The following is a 16,361-nucleotide window of genomic DNA, read 5'->3' on the forward strand; positions in this document are numbered from 1 at the left end:
AAAAGTTCTGTAGTTAACAAAGAAAAGGCTATAACAGGAAACCATAAAACCCAGGGGTAGGAGGAAAGTTTCAAAAGTTTGCTCATAGAATTTCCTGTTACCTACCTGTCCTTGTTTACCTATAAGTAGAAATACATTACTTTCCTTCCTATAGGATAAGGTAAGAAATATGGTACCTATTAGGTAGGTCTAAGAAATATGGTACCTATTAGGTAGGTCTAAGAAATATGGTACCTATAGGTAAACAGAAAATTTTGTAAACAAAAACAAAACAGCATTCCTTCTTTTGGGCTCTTGGAGTTTTGTTCCCGAAAGGTAAGACGAAAATTTATCCTTATTTATCCAATAAATCCTTTAAAGATGTAAGTAAAGGTCATCATTCCCTAATAGGAAGAAGTGTTATGCGTTTAGGAAAATAAATTCTGACGCTACAGGTGATTTCAACAGCGAAATTAGCAAGATTTTGTTGGAGGTGTTAAAAGAGGTGAGCAATCTTATTCACCCCTGAAACTTGGTGTGATAAGTAGAAAGCCAGTATTTCCATGGAAACTATCATTACCTATGGTTAAAAACATAAAAACCCACCGTTTACACCATTATAGTCTTCTAAACTGGAGAATCAACTACCGTAACTTTGTCAGAGTCAAAGAACAAAGATTGTAATGTAGATGTGAGGTGGGTATCCTGGTACCTACCTTCCCCCTATACCTACTGAGAAAGAGTACCAATATCCTATGTAGCAAGCAACCTCTTCTCTGAACACTAGGTAGAAATCGAGCAAAAATTAATCACCTACACATTCTATGAGAAATCCATTTTCTACAGGCCAAGGAGGTCTTGTGAAGATTACCGAAGGCCTTGATTGTAGTACCTAGGACCATAAGTATTTTGACTACACCTTAGCTTATTGACATAAAAAAAGAAGAAAACAGATTAGTTATTCTTAAGTTTGTAACAAGAATCAAGATCCAATTGAATTTAGCTTTAAGGAAACAACTAAAACCCAACCATTGTCTTTTACCTATTTCATTTACCAGCCTTAAGAATCATTCAATATTTTGTGCTATAACTTGCAACTTTAATTTTTTTCAAAGAACAACCATGTCTATCAAACCAGTATATCGTCCAAAGATTGTCAAGAAGAGGAGGAAGGTCTTCATCCGTCATCAAAGTGACCGATACAAGAAGCTTCATGTAAGTTTTCCCTTTGAAAATTGTTGGTTTTTTTCTTTCACTAAACCAGAGGTTGTGGTTATGTACATGGAGGTGCATGCCTTTGTTCCGGGTAAAAATCGGGAAATCCGTATTTTTTCACCATTTTGCTAGTTTGTACCGTATATGCCGAGAAATGTATAGGTGCGACTGACACATCCACTAACAAATCTTTCCCTTGTGAGTACGTAAGTAATTCGTAGAAGCTTAACCCATCCTTTAGGGCTGTCTAGCCCCTACACCTAAGCCTCAGATTGGGCTTTTAGTGCATGACGTAAGTAATTATTACGCAATTGGATCAAATCTTTATTTACAGAAATATATATACAAGTTGGACAAAAATTGAGAATTAATAAAATAATAGTAATAGGTAAACAACAAATTTCCTTCCTCTTGACTAAGTAATATATCCCTTCATATTCCCTCTGGAATAGTATAGGTACTTAACCGACCTAATACTAGACTGAAAAGCATAAGGCACAATAATTTTACATTCACGCAACGCTGATGACTCATCTTAGCAAAACAAGAAGAGCTTTGAAAGTGAAGACGCTCCTACTCACCCAACCATAAGACAACATCGTATTTATAAGGACAGACTTCAAACAACAATAAAAATACTACAATAGGTAAACAGTGTAGGTAGATTATGTGTAGGTACCTACCTACCGGCCTATGTATTTTCCAAGAGCAAAACAGCAAACAATTCTGTACTGAACATCTAATCCAAGATCAAACGAGCAAATCTATGTAACTGGGTCACTCATGAACAGTAAAATATAAACAAAAGGAAATTTTACTGCTCATGTTACCGGCTTAGACAATATATTTATCTTATTTATACCTAGGTATGTATCATACAATTTTCACTATGTAGACATAAGTAGGTATTAGGTACCTACCTAGTACCTATTACCTACTTATGTGTTAGGAACCAACCTCGAAAATTGTATTATTCTGATTTACAGATCCAAAGAAAAACCTCGAGATACCAATCATAATAAATTCGATAGACTGGTACGTCCTTGCCCGCTGAACGGCTGATGAATTTGCTGATTTAGGTGCCTACTGCCTACCTATTATTTGGTTTTGTTGTTGCTGAAAAGGTGTCGAGAAAAACTTTTTATTGGGTACTCGTAAGTACCTATCAGGTGCTTCAACACGTACCTACCTACACCTACATTGCATTGGAACTAAAATGAAATTTTAGCTGGGAAAAAGACGAACGAAGCGAACGGTGATAGCATGTTGAATACACACATACCCCAATGGATAACCGGAGTTAAGTAACGTTGCACGTGGTTGGTATCCGGATGGGTGACTATTTCGACAGTTGCATGCATGATGGTCCCTACTTGATTACCTATACAGTAGGTAGGTATCTATCTACCTTCTTCATAGCAACTTTCATTTAGTTTAGATATAGATCGGTGTGTACCTAAGAAGGTACCTAATCTAGTATTGGTGAGTTAGTGACAAACATCAGTAAATTCACTAGATACCCATAGGTAGGTGGTACCTACCTACTCTGTAGCAAACTGTTTTGTTGTACCTACCCAAACCATGAAATATCTACAAAGAAGGCACTAGTACCTATCTCCATGTTAAACATAAAATATAGATCTCTGCTCCAGATATTAAATTTATTTCGCCGGATTTATGCTTGATGCGACACACAATAATCATTAAGGATATAGGTAGGTAGATATGATGTACATACCTATAGGTACCGAGCTATGTCGTCTCTGGCAGATTATACCATATACCTGGAGCTACACCTAGAATAATGGTAGCATGGCTGATCTTTAATGCAACTGCAGGGCACCGAATACCTGGTGATTAACTGAGCTTGAAATTATTGTAAACAAACATCCCAATAACCAATAATATTGATTGATGATATGATGATGTATCTATGAATAATATTGATAATATTTTATCTATGAACGCCTACTTTGGTGGCGTAGTATTAGTGGTTAAAGCGCTCGCATGGCTGATCGATTTCAACGTTTGGTTTTTTCAATGAAAAAAAAAAACTAACTTTTATCTATGGTCAAGAATGTATCAGCTTCTACACTGAGGATACCTACCTAGTAAAAGGCCCCCGCTTTTTTTTTTTTTTTTTTTTTTTTTTTTTTTACCGGGGAAAATCAATGACACGTAGGCACAATAATTTTACATTCACGCAACGCTGATGACTCATCTTAGCAAAACAAGAAGAGCTTTGAAAGTGAAGACGCTCCTACTCACCCAACCATAAGACAACATCGTATTTATAAGGACATAGTTCAAACAACAATAAAAATACTACAATAAACAGTGTAGGTACATTATGTGTAGGTATACCTACCTACCGGCCTATGTATTTTCCAAGAGCAAAACAGCAAACAATTCTGTACTGAACATCTAATCCAAGATCAGACGAGCAAATCTGTGTAACTGGGTCACTCATGAACAGTATAAAATAAAAACAAAAGGAAATTTTACTGCTCATGTTACCGGCTTAGACAATATATTTATCTTATTTATACCTAGGTATGTATCATACAATTTTCATAAGTTGGCAACCCTAATGGAGGCATATCCATGCCAAACCCTGTGCATACCCATGACTTGAAGGTGTGTCCCCACATAGTTGACCAGCCATTGATTGATATTGACTGAACTGTCCACACTGCCTCAACAACATATTTTCACCTTGACTATCAATATTGATCAACAGCAGGTTGACTACATTTGGACACACCTTCACACACCATGTAATAATACATTTTATGTTAATTATGTTCTAAATACCTATGTTGGAACCTATACCTACTTTTTCTCACCCCTTGGTCTACAGGTTTTTGTTAGTGATTGAAACCCTCAAGCAAGGTTATCAAACACTAATATGAACCTGTACATGTGAGGCTTCTTTGTTCAAAACCTTTCTTTAGTCAAGTAGTTCTGCCAGTTTATTGATATTTGTCTTTTTTTCTTTCTTAACAGAGATCATGGAGGAAACCCAAGGGAATTGACAACAGAGTCAGAAGGAGATTCAAGGGCCAATACTTGATGCCCAACATTGGTTATGGTAGTGCCAAGAAGACCAGACACATGCTGCCCAACCATTTCCTCAAAGTTGTTGTCCACAATGTCAAGGTATGTTTCCTTGAAGAAAATTAAGGGGGGGTTGTCAGTTGACATACTTATTTGTTTGTTTACAAATTCATACTGATCAAATCAGTACCAAAGTACATAGTAGGTAGAGGTAGAGACTAGCTATAATTAGGTAAGAGAAATGTCAATTATCTCCACTAACAAGCAACATTGCCTATTTCCTATACTCAGCATGTTGGAGTTACTATCATTTTTATATTTGTTCCCCTGATTTCAGTTAAATCACAAATTCACATTCATGGGTAATTTTATCATAAAGAAAGTCTTTATTAAATGTCAAAGCAGGAACAATATGTATGTAAAGCAAAAACATTAGGGTACACTTCCCTCAGATTAAAAATTGACACAGTCAAACTCCCTTGTGAGTCGTAGTGTGAGTTTCAACTCAGACTTGTCCGAGTCCCATGTTGCCTGACACAGATGTGGCAATACAGGATGAGGTAGTGGTAGTGCTAAGCGGTACTTGATTGACCTGATGTCCACATGCTGGGTTGTCAGATCACAATCAACATTCTCCCGTTGTTCTCCTGGGAGTTGAATTGTCACGAGCATATCTTCACAGCTCACACTGGATGGTGTTTTGCCACCCATTTGTAGGTAGATGTCTTCTGAAGTGACCGATTGCTGGTACATGATGTCATATTCAGGAGTGATGCGAGGGTCTAGATTGGCGTCATCAGGTAGTGTGTCCATGCTAGGTACTTCATCCTTGTTCCAGATGGCCCACTTGTCATCTTCCTCATCAGTTTTGGCTGAGTCACCTTTGCCATTGGATGGACCTGACTGAAAATCAGATTTTTAAAATGCCTTGTCTTAGGTTTCTTTCTTTCCTATGAAAAGTAAGAAAAGTTATTTACTTTTCATTAAAGGTATTACTTCTTCCCCCCCCCCCTACTTTGGCTGGAATAAAAACAAAGTACAAGTATCTATATCTATTTGAGGTCAGGGGATGTACTAGTCTCTTTTTGATAGGATCCAAAATTTCTTCATAGAAATGCATCTGCTGGGCTAGTAGGTACAGTGAAAGGTGTTATGTATGTCTTTAACAAATAATTTGATATCTGTGCTGGTACCTAAGTTTATAACTCCTGTTTCTACTAGAACTCCTAAGGTCAGGAGTTGGTTTCTTTGATTCTCAGAGGACCAATTCATAGCTAAAATTGTCGAAGGCACTGTCTGAACTTTTCTGTATCTGAGAAGTCTTATGGTGGATTTTACCAACTTTCTTTCCAGCCTCAAACAGCCTGTTAGCTTAACACCCCTGTTAAGCCAATACAAATTAAATGGAACTTAACTGGCTGCTAGCATAACAAATGACTGAATAAATATTGGTGGAAATCCAACATTAATTTAGAAATTTTGCCCCAGGCTCCTAGATTTCAAATCTTCAAATACTCACCTCTTCACTTGGGTCGTCTGCAGTGACACGTCGAATGTTCACTTTGAAGCGAGGATTCTCTGGTGCATGGCGTGAGGCGCCCCCTACTTTCTTCCTTCCACTCGTGCTGCACATTTCTTCCTCGGAATCCGAGTCATTGTTGTTTCCTCCCTGGTTGAGCAAATTGGAGAGATTTTGTAAATCGGCCGCATTGAATAGGCTATCCATTTTGAGTTGTTTTTTCCCCCCACTTTCTGGGTTTATTTGGTCCTTAATTCCCAATCCTTTTAGTGTAACCAAATTAATTTAAAGTTGGGAAAAGTTCGCCTTTCTTGCAGCACTCCACACGTCCGAACAAAATATTCTTAGCAAATCAACTATGAGAGAAGATCTTTTCTTTTCACATATTGAGTTAGATCAAAAGAAAAGCTTTGGTAGAAAAAGAAAATTCTTTGGAAAAATAAACCAACTCAAATCTGAGAAATGAAAATACCCTGAAGTTTTCCTGAGGTCTGAAACAAAATTATTGTAAACAAGCTGTTCTGTTTCCATGGCAACATACAGGGTAGTGTTGACTAGAGATAGAGAACCTCACCCCTGCTAGTATGTTAGTAAGAAGAAGCCAGCCTAGTTGGCTGCCTTGTAAGCTCTAGGCCGCGGGTTCGATTCCCGGTCGGGGTGGATTTTATCCTGATAGGATAATGTTCGTTCTCGGAAAGGCTGCTGGCTGACTTTCTCCTATCCTGTCTTCCTTCTCTCTTTGATTTCCGTACGCTAAGACCTTAGCAGTTACAATTCCCTCTATCAAACCTAAAAAAAAGTTCAGGATAAAAATGTGTTCCGGTAGCGATGTTATAGTTCTGATGTTACTGACCTTTTTGTAGGCCGGAATACTTTGGTTTGAAATTTAAGTTGACGTCAATGGGGATTTATTAGCCTTGTTTACTTATTGCTTAGTGGAGATGTAAGCATGTTCCCATGATATATACATGTCCTCCATAAAGTTATTTATTCCTTATGTTTTGTTTCCAATTTAATTTCAGGAGCTCGAAGTTCTCATGATGCAAAACAGGAAGTACTGCGCGGAAATCGGCCATGCCGTCTCCTCGAAGAAACGCCGTGACATTGTACAACGCGCCCAACAGCTGTCCATTCGGCTCACCAACGGAAACGCCCGAATCCGTACGGAAGAAAACGAATAAACAGTAATAATAACGAAGGAAGAATAAGCCACAACACACAGATGGATTCAAAGCTGGAGATTTACTATAATAGTAATAATAACGAAGGAAGAATAAGCCACAACACACAGATGGATTCAAAGCTGGAGATTTACTATAATAGTAATAATAACGAAGGAAGAATAAGCCACAACACACAGATGGATTCAAAGCTGGAGATTTACTATAATAGTAATAATAACGAAGGAAGAATAAGCCACAACACACAGATGGATTCAAAGCTGGAGATTTACTATAATAGTAATAATAACGAAGGAAGAATAAGCCACAACACACAGATGGATTCAAAGCTGGAGATTTACTATAATAGTAATAATAACGAAGGAAGAATAAGCCACAACACACAGATGGATTCAAAGCTGGAGATTTACTATAATAGTAATAATAACGAAGGAAGAATAAGCCACAACACACAGATGGATTCAAAGCTGGAGATTTACTATAATAGTAATAATAACGAAGGAAGAATAAGCCACAACACACAGATGGATTCAAAGCTGGAGATTTACTATAATAGTAATAATAACGAAGGAAGAATAAGCCACAACACACAGATGGATTCAAAGCTGGAGATTTACTATAATAGTAATAATAACGAAGGAAGAATAAGCCACAACACACAGATGGATTCAAAGCTGGAGATTTACTATAATAGTAATAATAACGAAGGAAGAATAAGCCACAACACACAGATGGATTCAAAGCTGGAGATTTACTATAATAGTAATAATAACGAAGGAAGAATAAGCCACAACACACAGATGGATTCAAAGCTGGAGATTTACTATAATAGTAATAATAACGAAGGAAGAATAAGCCACAACACACAGATGGATTCAAAGCTGGAGATTTACTATAATAGTAATAATAACGAAGGAAGAATAAGCCACAACACACAGATGGATTCAAAGCTGGAGATTTACTATAATAGTAATAATAACGAAGGAAGAATAAGCCACAACACACAGATGGATTCAAAGCTGGAGATTTACTATAATAGTAATAATAACGAAGGAAGAATAAGCCACAACACACAGATGGATTCAAAGCTGGAGATTTACTATAATAGTAATAATAACGAAGGAAGAATAAGCCACAACACACAGATGGATTCAAAGCTGGAGATTTACTATAATAGTAATAATAACGAAGGAAGAATAAGCCACAACACACAGATGGATTCAAAGCTGGAGATTTACTATAATAGTAATAATAACGAAGGAAGAATAAGCCACAACACACAGATGGATTCAAAGCTGGAGATTTACTATAATAGTAATAATAACGAAGGAAGAATAAGCCACAACACACAGATGGATTCAAAGCTGGAGATTTACTATAATAGTAATAATAACGAAGGAAGAATAAGCCACAACACACAGATGGATTCAAAGCTGGAGATTTACTATAATAGTAATAATAACGAAGGAAGAATAAGCCACAACACACAGATGGATTCAAAGCTGGAGATTTACTATAATAGTAATAATAACGAAGGAAGAATAAGCCACAACACACAGATGGATTCAAAGCTGGAGATTTACTATAATAGTAATAATAACGAAGGAAGAATAAGCCACAACACACAGATGGATTCAAAGCTGGAGATTTACTATAATAGTAATAATAACGAAGGAAGAATAAGCCACAACACACAGATGGATTCAAAGCTGGAGATTTACTATAATAGTAATAATAACGAAGGAAGAATAAGCCACAACACACAGATGGATTCAAAGCTGGAGATTTACTATAATAGTAATAATAACGAAGGAAGAATAAGCCACAACACACAGATGGATTCAAAGCTGGAGATTTACTATAATAGTAATAATAACGAAGGAAGAATAAGCCACAACACACAGATGGATTCAAAGCTGGAGATTTACTATAATAGTAATAATAACGAAGGAAGAATAAGCCACAACACACAGATGGATTCAAAGCTGGAGATTTACTATAATAGTAATAATAACGAAGGAAGAATAAGCCACAACACACAGATGGATTCAAAGCTGGAGATTTACTATAATAGTAATAATAACGAAGGAAGAATAAGCCACAACACACAGATGGATTCAAAGCTGGAGATTTACTATAATAGTAATAATAACGAAGGAAGAATAAGCCACAACACACAGATGGATTCAAAGCTGGAGATTTACTATAATAGTAATAATAACGAAGGAAGAATAAGCCACAACACACAGATGGATTCAAAGCTGGAGATTTACTATAATAGTAATAATAACGAAGGAAGAATAAGCCACAACACACAGATGGATTCAAAGCTGGAGATTTACTATAATAGTAATAATAACGAAGGAAGAATAAGCCACAACACACAGATGGATTCAAAGCTGGAGATTTACTATAATAGTAATAATAACGAAGGAAGAATAAGCCACAACACACAGATGGATTCAAAGCTGGAGATTTACTATAATAGTAATAATAACGAAGGAAGAATAAGCCACAACACACAGATGGATTCAAAGCTGGAGATTTACTATAATAGTAATAATAACGAAGGAAGAATAAGCCACAACACACAGATGGATTCAAAGCTGGAGATTTACTATAATAGTAATAATAACGAAGGAAGAATAAGCCACAACACACAGATGGATTCAAAGCTGGAGATTTACTATAATAGTAATAATAACGAAGGAAGAATAAGCCACAACACACAGATGGATTCAAAGCTGGAGATTTACTATAATAGTAATAATAACGAAGGAAGAATAAGCCACAACACACAGATGGATTCAAAGCTGGAGATTTACTATAATAGTAATAATAACGAAGGAAGAATAAGCCACAACACACAGATGGATTCAAAGCTGGAGATTTACTATAATAGTAATAATAACGAAGGAAGAATAAGCCACAACACACAGATGGATTCAAAGCTGGAGATTTACTATAATAGTAATAATAACGAAGGAAGAATAAGCCACAACACACAGATGGATTCAAAGCTGGAGATTTACTATAATAGTAATAATAACGAAGGAAGAATAAGCCACAACACACAGATGGATTCAAAGCTGGAGATTTACTATAATAGTAATAATAACGAAGGAAGAATAAGCCACAACACACAGATGGATTCAAAGCTGGAGATTTACTATAATAGTAATAATAACGAAGGAAGAATAAGCCACAACACACAGATGGATTCAAAGCTGGAGATTTACTATAATAGTAATAATAACGAAGGAAGAATAAGCCACAACACACAGATGGATTCAAAGCTGGAGATTTACTATAATAGTAATAATAACGAAGGAAGAATAAGCCACAACACACAGATGGATTCAAAGCTGGAGATTTACTATAATAGTAATAATAACGAAGGAAGAATAAGCCACAACACACAGATGGATTCAAAGCTGGAGATTTACTATAATAGTAATAATAACGAAGGAAGAATAAGCCACAACACACAGATGGATTCAAAGCTGGAGATTTACTATAATAGTAATAATAACGAAGGAAGAATAAGCCACAACACACAGATGGATTCAAAGCTGGAGATTTACTATAATAGTAATAATAACGAAGGAAGAATAAGCCACAACACACAGATGGATTCAAAGCTGGAGATTTACTATAATAGTAATAATAACGAAGGAAGAATAAGCCACAACACACAGATGGATTCAAAGCTGGAGATTTACTATAATAGTAATAATAACGAAGGAAGAATAAGCCACAACACACAGATGGATTCAAAGCTGGAGATTTACTATAATAGTAATAATAACGAAGGAAGAATAAGCCACAACACACAGATGGATTCAAAGCTGGAGATTTACTATAATAGTAATAATAACGAAGGAAGAATAAGCCACAACACACAGATGGATTCAAAGCTGGAGATTTACTATAATAGTAATAATAACGAAGGAAGAATAAGCCACAACACACAGATGGATTCAAAGCTGGAGATTTACTATAATAGTAATAATAACGAAGGAAGAATAAGCCACAACACACAGATGGATTCAAAGCTGGAGATTTACTATAATAGTAATAATAACGAAGGAAGAATAAGCCACAACACACAGATGGATTCAAAGCTGGAGATTTACTATAATAGTAATAATAACGAAGGAAGAATAAGCCACAACACACAGATGGATTCAAAGCTGGAGATTTACTATAATAGTAATAATAACGAAGGAAGAATAAGCCACAACACACAGATGGATTCAAAGCTGGAGATTTACTATAATAGTAATAATAACGAAGGAAGAATAAGCCACAACACACAGATGGATTCAAAGCTGGAGATTTACTATAATAGTAATAATAACGAAGGAAGAATAAGCCACAACACACAGATGGATTCAAAGCTGGAGATTTACTATAATAGTAATAATAACGAAGGAAGAATAAGCCACAACACACAGATGGATTCAAAGCTGGAGATTTACTATAATAGTAATAATAACGAAGGAAGAATAAGCCACAACACACAGATGGATTCAAAGCTGGAGATTTACTATAATAGTAATAATAACGAAGGAAGAATAAGCCACAACACACAGATGGATTCAAAGCTGGAGATTTACTATAATAGTAATAATAACGAAGGAAGAATAAGCCACAACACACAGATGGATTCAAAGCTGGAGATTTACTATAATAGTAATAATAACGAAGGAAGAATAAGCCACAACACACAGATGGATTCAAAGCTGGAGATTTACTATAATAGTAATAATAACGAAGGAAGAATAAGCCACAACACACAGATGGATTCAAAGCTGGAGATTTACTATAATAGTAATAATAACGAAGGAAGAATAAGCCACAACACACAGATGGATTCAAAGCTGGAGATTTACTATAATAGTAATAATAACGAAGGAAGAATAAGCCACAACACACAGATGGATTCAAAGCTGGAGATTTACTATAATAGTAATAATAACGAAGGAAGAATAAGCCACAACACACAGATGGATTCAAAGCTGGAGATTTACTATAATAGTAATAATAACGAAGGAAGAATAAGCCACAACACACAGATGGATTCAAAGCTGGAGATTTACTATAATAGTAATAATAACGAAGGAAGAATAAGCCACAACACACAGATGGATTCAAAGCTGGAGATTTACTATAATAGTAATAATAACGAAGGAAGAATAAGCCACAACACACAGATGGATTCAAAGCTGGAGATTTACTATAATAGTAATAATAACGAAGGAAGAATAAGCCACAACACACAGATGGATTCAAAGCTGGAGATTTACTATAATAGTAATAATAACGAAGGAAGAATAAGCCACAACACACAGATGGATTCAAAGCTGGAGATTTACTATAATAGTAATAATAACGAAGGAAGAATAAGCCACAACACACAGATGGATTCAAAGCTGGAGATTTACTATAATAGTAATAATAACGAAGGAAGAATAAGCCACAACACACAGATGGATTCAAAGCTGGAGATTTACTATAATAGTAATAATAACGAAGGAAGAATAAGCCACAACACACAGATGGATTCAAAGCTGGAGATTTACTATAATAGTAATAATAACGAAGGAAGAATAAGCCACAACACACAGATGGATTCAAAGCTGGAGATTTACTATAATAGTAATAATAACGAAGGAAGAATAAGCCACAACACACAGATGGATTCAAAGCTGGAGATTTACTATAATAGTAATAATAACGAAGGAAGAATAAGCCACAACACACAGATGGATTCAAAGCTGGAGATTTACTATAATAGTAATAATAACGAAGGAAGAATAAGCCACAACACACAGATGGATTCAAAGCTGGAGATTTACTATAATAGTAATAATAACGAAGGAAGAATAAGCCACAACACACAGATGGATTCAAAGCTGGAGATTTACTATAATAGTAATAATAACGAAGGAAGAATAAGCCACAACACACAGATGGATTCAAAGCTGGAGATTTACTATAATAGTAATAATAACGAAGGAAGAATAAGCCACAACACACAGATGGATTCAAAGCTGGAGATTTACTATAATAGTAATAATAACGAAGGAAGAATAAGCCACAACACACAGATGGATTCAAAGCTGGAGATTTACTATAATAGTAATAATAACGAAGGAAGAATAAGCCACAACACACAGATGGATTCAAAGCTGGAGATTTACTATAATAGTAATAATAACGAAGGAAGAATAAGCCACAACACACAGATGGATTCAAAGCTGGAGATTTACTATAATAGTAATAATAACGAAGGAAGAATAAGCCACAACACACAGATGGATTCAAAGCTGGAGATTTACTATAATAGTAATAATAACGAAGGAAGAATAAGCCACAACACACAGATGGATTCAAAGCTGGAGATTTACTATAATAGTAATAATAACGAAGGAAGAATAAGCCACAACACACAGATGGATTCAAAGCTGGAGATTTACTATAATAGTAATAATAACGAAGGAAGAATAAGCCACAACACACAGATGGATTCAAAGCTGGAGATTTACTATAATAGTAATAATAACGAAGGAAGAATAAGCCACAACACACAGATGGATTCAAAGCTGGAGATTTACTATAATAGTAATAATAACGAAGGAAGAATAAGCCACAACACACAGATGGATTCAAAGCTGGAGATTTACTATAATAGTAATAATAACGAAGGAAGAATAAGCCACAACACACAGATGGATTCAAAGCTGGAGATTTACTATAATAGTAATAATAACGAAGGAAGAATAAGCCACAACACACAGATGGATTCAAAGCTGGAGATTTACTATAATAGTAATAATAACGAAGGAAGAATAAGCCACAACACACAGATGGATTCAAAGCTGGAGATTTACTATAATAGTAATAATAACGAAGGAAGAATAAGCCACAACACACAGATGGATTCAAAGCTGGAGATTTACTATAATAGTAATAATAACGAAGGAAGAATAAGCCACAACACACAGATGGATTCAAAGCTGGAGATTTACTATAATAGTAATAATAACGAAGGAAGAATAAGCCACAACACACAGATGGATTCAAAGCTGGAGATTTACTATAATAGTAATAATAACGAAGGAAGAATAAGCCACAACACACAGATGGATTCAAAGCTGGAGATTTACTATAATAGTAATAATAACGAAGGAAGAATAAGCCACAATACAACAATGAATTCAAAGCTGGAGATTTACTATAAAAGTAAATGTAACGAAGGAAAAATGAGCCACAACACAGATGGATTTACTATAATAGTAAAAGTAACGGAGGAAGAATAACACTGGAACAAGGTATGCTAGATTTACTATACTAGTAAAACATGTTAGAGAGGGAATTTTGTGCTGTTAATATTTATTTGGAATAAAAGCTGAAAAAATGTCCTGAACAAAAGGCCGTACTCTTTTAACTCACATGAAGGGGTGAACACCTAAATGAAACTTTGATATAAAATAACTATTGGGGAGAATATACCTAGATTAGATTTACTATACCATTTACTTTAATAGTAAAAGTACTAAAGAGCTAAAGACCTGAATTAAACTCACATGAAGGGGTAAACACGTCGGTGTGTGAAACACTACTTTGAACTAATTGGGGGTCGTAATTTTTGATGTGAGTGAAAAATCCGTTTTAGCCTTTGATTTTATGAAGAACTTACTTATATTGGAAATTTTTAGTCTTTGTTCGGATTGAAAAATAGGCCACGTGCTATTGTACGCGTTTTTTCCTTTCGCATTTTCCTTGGTGGAAACTGGGGAAATGGAACGTTGCCTGGCATTGTACCATTTCTACATTTCCCAACATTACCACCTGGAAATTGCGAAAGGAAGACGTGTGTCGCTCCCAGGTGCTTCTAGATCAGTCGGAAAACTCACACCAAGCTTTGTAAACAAGTCCTCAGCCTAAAAACAATAACGAGTTTTTACAACCAAAATTAGTGTCCCGTTAACTGAACTGTTTAACGTTATTTGACGAAAACTCGTTTCTACACATGCGCAGGAATGAGTTTTCGTCAAAAAACGTTTAGAGTTCAATTAACGAGACGCTAATTTTGGTTGCAAAAACTCTCTAATTTATCGGCCCTATTCCACCAGGGCCCTATTTCCTAAAACCACTCCGCACTAAGTACCCAGTACCCGCTTTTTAGTCCTCGAGCAGAAAATAAGGAAATAATATTGACAAACAGACAGTACGACGTTTTTTCTGTACGGGGAGTTAAAAGTGAGTGCAGAGTTCTTGAAATAGGGCCCTCAGTTTGGGAAATTATAGAGTTTGTGAAAGAAATCTGTACACCCTTATTCTGCCAATTGCAAATCAAAAGATCAGCCTCTACAGAAGGTGTTTTAAATATAAAGGCTAGAGTGTGTTTTAGACCTGCCACTTACGCTCAGACCCTGGGCCTCTAGGTCTGTCAGACGGTCTGATGGTGGATTTCACCAACCTTCTTTCCAGCCTCAAACAGCCCGTTAGCTTAACACCCCTGTTAAGCCAATACAAATTAAATGGAACTTAACTGGCTGTTAGCTTAACAGGAGTCCTAATGACTGAATAAATATTGGTGAAATCCAACATGAGCGTGAGTGATGGAAAAAGCTTGAGCCCCCGGGTCTCTCAGACTTGTCTGACAGACCGAGGTCTCGAGCTTTTCCCGCCGCACACGGTCCTACTGTCTGATAGATGTCAGAAGGTCTCAGACCTTCTGACATCTATCAGACATCTATCGTGAATGACTGATATTACGGACCAAATCTTCCCTGTGAAACAACTGCTATATTGGGGACTTTGTCTGTGTCATAGTATGGTCATCCCATGCTACCTCCCTCGTAAGGGGTCTGTGCCATAGCATGCCAAGCCTGTAGTTTCCCTTGATGTCATCGAATAGGCAGATACAACTCTCCAAATTAGATTCGGGTTGCTATAACACAGACACTTCAAGTCCCCAATGTACCAGCTGATTCACAGCTGAACAAATTTGGTGTGTAAAATAAATCGCTCTTTCCACCACAACCTCCTTCCTAAGAAGTCCGTATAAGAGAGTCCTACGTATATTTAAAACGCTTTCTGTTTTTTTTTTTCTTTGTTAAACGTATCATCTTTTATTTGTAAGCAATAGAGAAATTTAATTATTTAAAAGATTTATTTAAAAAACAGTTTATTTACAACATGAAAAAAAGAACAAAAACAAAATTGGTACAACTGTCATGATTATTTTAGGTAAAAATTCTACTTAGCCCTTCTTTTAGTTTTCTGCTTACAAAAACATTTTCTTCTTTTTAGTCAAAAATTTGAATGCATGAAATGGAATGGTAACAGTCTATGTACATAAGATGGACAGAATAAAAAGAAAGAATTCAAGAGAAATC

General features: G+C 35.8%; 2 protein-coding genes across 2 annotated transcripts; one reads left to right on the forward strand and one right to left on the reverse strand.

The window, feature by feature from the left end:
- Positions 1-233: 233 nt before the first annotated feature.
- LOC103506110 (60S ribosomal protein L32-like) lies at positions 234-6,951 on the forward strand. The gene is made up of 4 exons (XM_008470490.2): positions 234-315; positions 1,095-1,194; positions 4,201-4,353; positions 6,793-6,951. The coding sequence occupies exons 2-4, from the start codon at positions 1,102-1,104 to the stop codon at positions 6,949-6,951; spliced, it is 405 nt and encodes a 134-aa protein (XP_008468712.1). The 5' UTR covers positions 234-315; positions 1,095-1,101.
- Positions 4,552-6,243, reverse strand: LOC103506109 (protein PIH1D3-like). The gene is made up of 2 exons (XM_008470489.3): positions 5,771-6,243; positions 4,552-5,154 (listed from the first exon to the last, which is right to left on the reverse strand). The coding sequence occupies exons 1-2, from the start codon at positions 5,975-5,977 to the stop codon at positions 4,705-4,707; spliced, it is 657 nt and encodes a 218-aa protein (XP_008468711.1). The 5' UTR covers positions 5,978-6,243; the 3' UTR covers positions 4,552-4,704.
- Positions 6,952-16,361: the final 9,410 nt, after the last annotated feature.

This window comes from Diaphorina citri, unplaced genomic scaffold (assembly GCF_000475195.1).
Source record: "Diaphorina citri unplaced genomic scaffold, Diaci psyllid genome assembly version 1.1 scaffold215, whole genome shotgun sequence".
NCBI classification, from domain to species: Eukaryota; Metazoa; Arthropoda; class Insecta; order Hemiptera; family Psyllidae; genus Diaphorina; species Diaphorina citri.